This window comes from Octopus bimaculoides, chromosome 2 (genome assembly GCF_001194135.2).
Source record: "Octopus bimaculoides isolate UCB-OBI-ISO-001 chromosome 2, ASM119413v2, whole genome shotgun sequence".
NCBI classification, from domain to species: Eukaryota; Metazoa; Mollusca; class Cephalopoda; order Octopoda; family Octopodidae; genus Octopus; species Octopus bimaculoides.
This window is the reverse complement of record NC_068982.1, coordinates 87,254,287-87,262,811: the sequence shown is the minus strand read 5'-3', so window position 1 is coordinate 87,262,811 and position 8,525 is coordinate 87,254,287. Positions and strand designations below refer to the sequence as shown.

The 8,525-nt window shown below is 36.0% G+C and overlaps 2 protein-coding genes across 2 annotated transcripts; one reads left to right on the top strand and one right to left on the bottom strand.

Annotated features, from left to right (window-relative positions):
- LOC106875826 (glycogen phosphorylase, brain form-like) lies at nt 1-2,789 on the bottom strand. The gene has a single exon (XM_052978413.1). The coding sequence runs from the start codon at nt 2,578-2,580 to the stop codon at nt 73-75; it is 2,508 nt and encodes an 835-aa protein (XP_052834373.1). The 5' UTR covers nt 2,581-2,789; the 3' UTR covers nt 1-72.
- A 213-nt stretch (nt 2,790-3,002) lies between these two features.
- On the top strand, nt 3,003-6,584 carry LOC106875835 (uncharacterized). The gene is made up of 2 exons (XM_014924126.2): nt 3,003-4,599; nt 4,815-6,584. Exon 2 carries the CDS (start codon nt 5,706-5,708, stop codon nt 6,582-6,584), a length of 879 nt encoding a protein of 292 aa, XP_014779612.1. The 5' UTR covers nt 3,003-4,599; nt 4,815-5,705.
- The last annotated feature ends 1,941 nt before the right edge of the window (nt 6,585-8,525 follow it).

Below are 8,525 nucleotides of genomic sequence, written 5' to 3'. Positions count from 1 at the left end.
ATAGTACTTTCTAATTTGAGAATAATTTTGAAATAAAGATAATCATAAATGGAAGTTATTGATTACAAATATCTAGAGGTTTGGACGAAGAAGAGTTTCTGATAGTTCTGCATTCCAAATGTCTCTGGAGTACTCTCGTATTGTTCTGTCACTTGAAAATTTCCCACAAGCAGAAATATTTAGGATTGATTTTCTGGTCCATTCTTCGGGCCTTCTGTAAAGTTGTTCTACTTGATCCTGTGCCTCCATATATGACTGGAAGTCAGCTAACAGTAAATATTCGTCGCTATAAAACAAATTGTTAAATATATCTGTAAACAAGCTAGAGTCTTCCGGGCTAAAATAGCCATCTTTGATTAAATCTAATGCTCTTTTCAATTCATCTGATCCATGATAATATTCTGATGGATCATATCCTGATTCTTTGATTCTATTTACTTCATCAACACAATGTCCAAAAATAAACATATTTTCTTGCCCTACTTCTTCTGCCATCTCAATATTAGCTCCATCCAGTGTGCCAATTGTTAAAGCCCCGTTAGCCATAAATTTCATGTTGCCTGTTCCCGAAGCTTCTGTGCCAGCTGTTGAAATTTGTTGACTTAGCTCAGCAGCTGGAATTACTAGTTCTGCTAAAGATACACAATAATTTTCCAGGAAGATTACTTTAAGTTGATCTCCTATGTCAGGATCATCGTTGATGACAAGAGAAACATTGTTAATGAACTTTATTATGAGTTTGGCCATTTTATATCCTGGTGCTGCTTTACCTCCAATTATAACTGTTCGAGGCACCACATTTTGTTTTTCGTATTTAATACGACAGTATTTGGTAATTACATGCAAACAGTTCAATAATTGGCGTTTATATTCATGGATCCTTTTGACATGAACGTCAAACAAGGAATCTTCATTTATAGTTTTGTCATAGTGATCTTTAATATACTGGGCGAGTCTTCTTTTATTTTCTCGTTTTATTGACATTATAGTTCTTACAAAGTCTTGATCATAAATAAATGATTCAATTTCCCTTAATTTTGATAAATTAGTTACCCACTGATTACTAATTTTGTCCACAAGTGCATCCGCTAGTGCAGTATTACACTGGAGAATCCATCGTCTTGGGGATATTCCATTTGTTTTATTTTGAAACTTTTCGGGTGACATTTCATAGAAATCTTTGAAAAGACCTGATTTTATCAGTTCCGAGTGAAGATGTGCAACACCATTAACTGCATGTGAACCGACGATACAAAGGTACGCCATGTTTATTTTCTTATAAGGGTATTCCTCGAATACGGACATTCGCCGAATGCGATCAGGATCGTTGGGATATTCTCTAGCAACTTTTTCTAAATGTAAATGGTTGATATGATAAATAAGTTGCAAATGTCTCGGAAGTAATGTTTCGAATATGGTAACAGGCCACCGTTCAAGTGCTTCTGACATTAATGTGTGATTTGTATAAGCAAATGTCTGACAGGAAATGCTCCATGCAGCGTCCCAGTCAATGTATTCTTCATCTACAAGAATTCTCATTAACTCTGGTATTGCCAATGCAGGATGGGTGTCATTCAACTGAATTGCAACTTTCTTTGGTAGGTTAAAAAACATTGCTTTTCCTTTTTTACTACGTCCATAAATGTCAGCTTTGAATCTTCGTATAACATCATGTAAAGTTGCTGCTACTAGGAAATACTCTTGCTTGAGTCGCAATTCTTGACCTTCAAAGAAAGCATCATTGGGGTACAGGACACAGGAGATATTTTCTGCCGAATTTCTATCTAAAACAGCTCTTATATAATCACCATTATTGAAAAATTGCAATTGGAAATTATGTGGTGCTTTAGCTGACCAAAGTCTAAGTGTGTTTACTTTATTATTTGCAAAACCGGAAACTGGGTAGTCATATGGCGTTGCAATTACTTTGTAGGTGTCAACCCACTGAAATCGTTCATCAATCAATTCAACGCGACCTCCAAAATTTACATCTACTTTGTGTTCCGGTCTTTGTTTTTCCCATGGATTTTCGTACAGAAGCCATTCGTCGGCTGATTCACACTGCCATCCATTTTCCATGTACTGTTTAAATATACCATAATTGTACCGAATTCCATATCCATAACCAGCGATACCCACTGTAGCCATGGAATCTAAAAAGCAAGCTGCTAATCTTCCAAGACCACCATTTCCTAAACCTGCTTCTTCTTCTTGTTCAAGTAAACTGTTCAAATCTAGGTTTAACTGCTTCATCGCTTCTTCATAATTCGCTAGACTATTCAAACAAATCAAGGCATTTTTCAAAAACTTCCCCATGTAAAATTCCATAGAAATATAATAAACGCGTTTTGGATCAACATCGTAATAGTATTGCTGTGTTCGAATCCAACGCCCAATCAACTGGTCTTTTATTGTCAGCGCCAGAGCAAAATAATAATCTCTTGGGGTCGCCACATTTCTATCTCTCATTAAAGTGAAATGGATGTGGCGGTTGAAAGCTTTCTTTATATTCTCAACAGTATCTTTCTCTATAATGCCACGAATCGTAATACGTCTTTTCATAACAGCACTCTCATCCATGTTTATAACCGATTGTTGAAGTATTATTTTACAATTTTGGATTTATATGCCTTCGCATACGTTCTTCACACAACACATAAAGCATAAATATATGTCTATATGTAAGTGATAAGTCAAAACAAATACCGTAGAGATTGATAAACGAAAGAATTACTGGTAGAACTGGCTAGCTTCCGATTCCTCTTCTTTTAATGTATTTTATGTTCTAACATATAAATGAAAGTGGGAGGGTTTTCAATTTCTTTATGACGTCATAATGATAAATTTTCATTAGCTGTATCTAACACTCCAAGAATATTAAATATCTGAGGTTATCAATAAAACATTTATGTTTCTAAAATATTTAAAAATTTGATAGTGCTTCGATTTTCATAAAATATAGTTCAAATTTTATGTTCTGAATTATAACCATACAGTTCCTGTATTAAATAAACTGTAGAAAATGAGTGCAAGAGATTGATTATTGTCATAACCATTTGAGGAATAGCGAAAAAAAGAAATAATTTAAAACAGTTGTCTCAACCAGCCCCCAGTAATAAATATTATATAACTATGAAATTATATTAACTAGTCTTTTCGTAAATAATTCTTGTGGTTGGATGAAGTGAAGTTAGTTGAATTTGAATTCGAATTGTTATAGATTGGTATATAACATGAGCATATTTCCAAAGAAGGAGGTACAAAGAACCACAGTTGTTTAGGGGAAAAAATTCAGAAAATTATTGAGTACAAATGTAAAATGATGTTTTATACAAAACACAAGGGCACAGTTCTAGCATGATTCAGCACTTGCTCCACCATGCTGTTATAGACTGAATCTTAGTGGCATGGATGAAATTGTTTTGTCAGTATCTGATTTTGGTTGTATGGTTGAGAGTCATATCTACGCTCAGGATAAGTCAATTTCTAGTTTCCAACACGATGTAGTATATTGAACCCAAGTCCATATACTGAGTGGGAAATGGAAGAAGCATATCGATAGACTGATTTGAGTCTCTCATTGTTTCTGTTGATGCTAGAAAGATGCAATGCCTCAACAATATCAAATGTGCTAAGAGTCACGGAAACATTTCTCACTTTCATGAATTCGTCTGTTGCAGTGCCGGTATCAAAAATAGCATCTTCGGTTGCTTTATCTATGTGGTGTTTCTCCTGTAACGACTGACGCTCCGGAAAATATTTGTCATTGACATCTAAAGTATGAGCAGTTGTTCATTAATTTCGATCCCCAGGCATTCAATCTTGCTACATTGAAGAAATTGGCTTAAACTGGTAAACATAGCATAGGCGAGTGAACTTGTCGTCACAGAAGGAATGATTTTAGGGTGCTTTTAAGAAATAAAATATGCTATTTCTGATTGTAGGTCCAAAATCTTGTCGCGAGGCAAGCATCTCATCCCATTTCGTAAAAACAGTTCAACTTATTCAGAGCTAAATTCTTCACATATCTCTCTGAACAAACGGGAGTAAAGTGTTCGACCATTTCCAAAACTGATTCCTCATATAACACAGATCTTTTCGTCTTCAAACATGCCAGGAAGAATTTTGGGTTGTGATAACTTATCAGGGAATAGAGCAATGCGCACAAGTAAGCAAAGGAGCTTTCTTTTTTGCCTATGAAACAAAACCAGATTGGCAGTGATCCTAGCCTTTTTCACAATATTCCATACTTTGTCAAGGAGGTTGATTGCATATGAATAATGTCATGTACTGCGGTTGTTGCTTCAATAGAAAACAAAAAGTACTCATCTTTCAGCTGATTACACTGGTCAACAACAAATATGCTTCAGAGACCAGAGTAGAAATCTACACCAAATTTTAGGTCGCTGATAATGAATATCATGGTTAAATTCGTTTGTTAGCTCCGCTTTTCAAGATACACCTAAGTGTCACAACAGGTTCCAACACGCTTGCGGCTGTGTGTTTCTTACCACACTCACAGTCTCACTGCCTTTCAGTATCGTTCCAGCAGTAATAGAAGGTGGTTGTGCTGTGCAAGTTTACACTTTGAGTTGAAAGGTAGGTGATTTTCCTAGTCAAACACTTTTTAAAACTTATAATAAATATTCATCAAGCAAGCTTTTGATATGCATGTAAGACATTTATATTAATTTCATTCTCTTACTGAATAATATAAATAATCCTGCTAAGCTGTCATGCTTTGTGTGATAATGATAAATTTAAGAATAAATTTTCTGTTTATCTTCTAATTGTTTGTTGTTTTCTTCTTTCAGATGCCTCGTACTTGTGTGAATAAGGCAGAAAACTTCTGCTACATTTGTGGTAGGGCGACCTTTGCATCACAGAAGCGCTGTATAACTGCTATAGTTAGAAAGGCATATCACCTATATTTTGGATGCAAGATTGGTAACCAGAATAAGAACTGGGCTCCTCACATATGCTGCAACACTTGTGCTGTTAACCGTCACCAATGGTTGAATAGGAAGAGAAAAATAATACCTTTTGCTGTGACAATGACGTGGCGGGAGCCACCAGACCATACCGACAATTGTTACTTCTGCAGTACAAAAGAGCTTGTCAAAGAAAAAAAAGGAGTCTATTGAATATCCAAACATTCCATCAGCTATTCGCCCAGTTCTACATGGAGAAGGTCCACCTGTTCTTGATGCACCAACTTCGGTATCCTTCGAAAGTGGTGAGGAGGAAGCAGAAAAGGACGACCTGTTCCTGATGCACCAACTTCGGTATCCTTTGAGTCAGATTAGGAAAGTGGTGATGAGGAAGCAGAAAAAGATTACAGAGTGACCCAAATTTTGATGAAGCACACTTTTCTAGGCCACATCTCATAACACAATGGGAACTCCATGACCTTGTCAGGGATCTACAACAACCCATGAATAAGGCAGAGCTGCTAGACTCTCGTCTTCAACAGTGGTATCTCCTAGCAGTTGATGTGAAAATTTCAAAATTTCGCGACTGTCAGCAGCAGTTCAATGATTTCTTCGTAATGAACGGCGATTTAGTGACCTGCAACAATATTAATGGTCTGATGGAAGCACCAGACACTGGGGGATGTTCATAGATTCATCAAAACGAGTCTGAAAGGTGTCTTGCCGCATAACGGCAATGGCGAACCATCAGTTCCTGTGGACTATGCACCACACATGAATATATTGCAATGCATAAGATATGATGAACATCAATGGCAGCTCTGTGGTGACTTAAAGGTTGTTGCTTTTGTGATGGGCTTGCAGGGTGGATACACCAAGTACTGCTGCTTTCTGTGTGAATGGGACAACCGCACAAGAGGTTCCCACTATACCAGGAGAGACTGGCCACTTCGTCAGTCATTGGAGCCTGGGATGAAAAATGTTCAACATCCACCTCTCACTGAACCAAACAAAATTTTGCTACCACTATTACACATAAAACTGAGGCTCATGAAAAACTTTGTAAAAGCTATGGAGAAACTTGGTCAGAGATTCAAGTATTTAACATCAAAATTCCCCACACTGAGCGACGCTAAGATAAAAGGGGGAATTTTCATTGATCCTCAGATTCGAGAGCTTCTTAAAGATGATGACTTTGAATCAGCCCTTCACAGGAAGAAGAAAGCTGCTTGTGAACCATTCAAGCTAGTGGCGAAGAGATTTCTCGGCAACAGAAGGGAAGGGAACTATAAAGAATTGATGGAAAAACTCATCAAGGCTTACAAGGACATGGATTGTAACATGTCACTTAAAATCCACTTTTTGGACTCACATTTAGACATTTTCCGGCGAGCTGTAGGACAGTTAGTAACGAACATTATGAAAGGTTTCCCCAAGATATTTCAACCATGGAAAAGCGGTACTAGGGTAAATGGAACACAACAATGCTTGCAGACTATTACTGGACATTGGCAAGAGATGATTCATCAGCCTACTTTAAGCGTCAAGCAAAAAAGAAGAGTAGATATGTGTTATGTATTCTTTTGTTCTTTGTGGGATAATAAACAACTCACTGAAGGCATTGTTATGTTTCTACGTGTTTACTTTATTTGACATGTTTACAAACCGTGTCTATAGCGGAGTGATACACGCTGTGCGTATCTGCCTTAAACACAGTTCATACTGCTTAGTAGATGCGCTTAACAAAATAGTACTACTAGTGAAGATGTATTCATATATACGTATACCTACGCATTCACATAGATATGAACATATAACAATATGGTTTAGAGCTTAAAACATATAATGACACATACTGTACGTTCTAATAAAATAATCAAATATTACATGCCGCTTATCTTTTAATCAATAGCCAATAAGCGTTTAACAAGGTGATATTTGGATTCTGTGCATAAAAATACATAATAATAAACTAATCTCATTTAAGAAGCTCACAATTTTTCAGAAATTGTTGACCAGTGTTATCACCAATATAGAAAGAAAAGCAGATCGGTTGAATATAATTAGAAACATCAGTCGACTCTTCCAGCTGAAAAGCAAAACTTTGCGTTGATGCTCTTGATTGCTACAACTAGCATTTCAACATCTTCTGCCATGTCATCTATCTGACACTGAATGGTGTTGAAAGCAGAAACTCACGATAATTTTGTTTCATTTTCGCTACGTGTTTTTGCACAAAAATGAGGCAGTATATTGTATATTATGTTATCATGATTGGACTGTTCCATACACACTCCAGGAAAATCTTAAAGATCGAATATAATTTTTGTTGAGTTAATTGTAAATTAAAATAATGTCATAGACCACTATAAGTATATAGATTATACACATAAATCGAATGTATCATTTCCTTAGTTTTGAATATTTTAAATGATGAATAGTAAGTTTACTTTCTAGTTATAATGTATTTCATAATGTGTGTTTGCATGCCTTTTAAAAACAATTAACGGTAGTACTCATATCTTACTTTTTTTACGAAGATGAACACTTGAATTTCTGAAACGCGCGCAACAATTTTTTTCTCTTTAAATTTGTCTCTCTCAAGAAAGCCGAGGGATATACATGCAGATTCGCCCACTTAATAATCTAACTTTCTTTTTTGGTCAAGAAATGAGAAGAGTTAAAATCTGAAAACAATAATTATCGTTCCAGTTTAACAGTATTTATTTTTATAAATTTAGTCATTTATTTAACAAAAATTATTGGTAGACCTTAGTGTCGATTTATGCTTCAAAATCACAAACGTCACCTTGCCTTTCAAGTATTGGAAAACAAGTGAGCAAACAATACAAAGAAAATGCAGTTTTTAAACTTTTACTAAGCATTCTTGTCGCATTCGGCTGTTTTAATTTAAAAGCGTTTGTTGGATTTATATTTATAATGAACTGTATAATATTTATGTATGCTAAAACATTACAATTATAAAAGTGTGTGTCATTCCTTCAAGATTACTAACGATTAATCTGGAGTAATTACAGGTTTACCTCAGTAGTACAAGAGTGCCAGCACAGCAAAGAAATCATCCATTTAAACTAAACTAAGTTGGGATAATTTAACCTAATCTGAGCTAAGTTAACCTTTCGAAGTACATCAATGCTTTCCTTTTGAGCACGAATTCGATTTTAAATATGGATTAGCAGCAGTTACTAAGCATTAATTATGGCTTCACGGTCCCTGTATTTCTGCTACAGTGTAGGAGGAAGCACGAAACCGAAGAATTTGTGTGGGCCATTTTCTTTCTTTTTTATATTTTGCACTTGTGATCTACTCCCTTTTTAAAGTGTAACGGTTTACTTCCCATCAGCGAAGGATGAGACTATCGGCTTCTCTCGCTACGCCACTGAAATCATCCCAGATAAATGTAGTGTTTTCCCTAGCTGGAGCAATTACTCTGAATTAGAAATCGCTGTTCCGGCAGATTGTCTTTTCTAAGATTTAGTTTGTGGTGTGTGCGTACGAGTAGATGTAATCGCCTTACCTCGGTTTTCCTTTCCTCGACTGCGAGTCCGTCTTGCGGTATCCGATCCTTGAAGT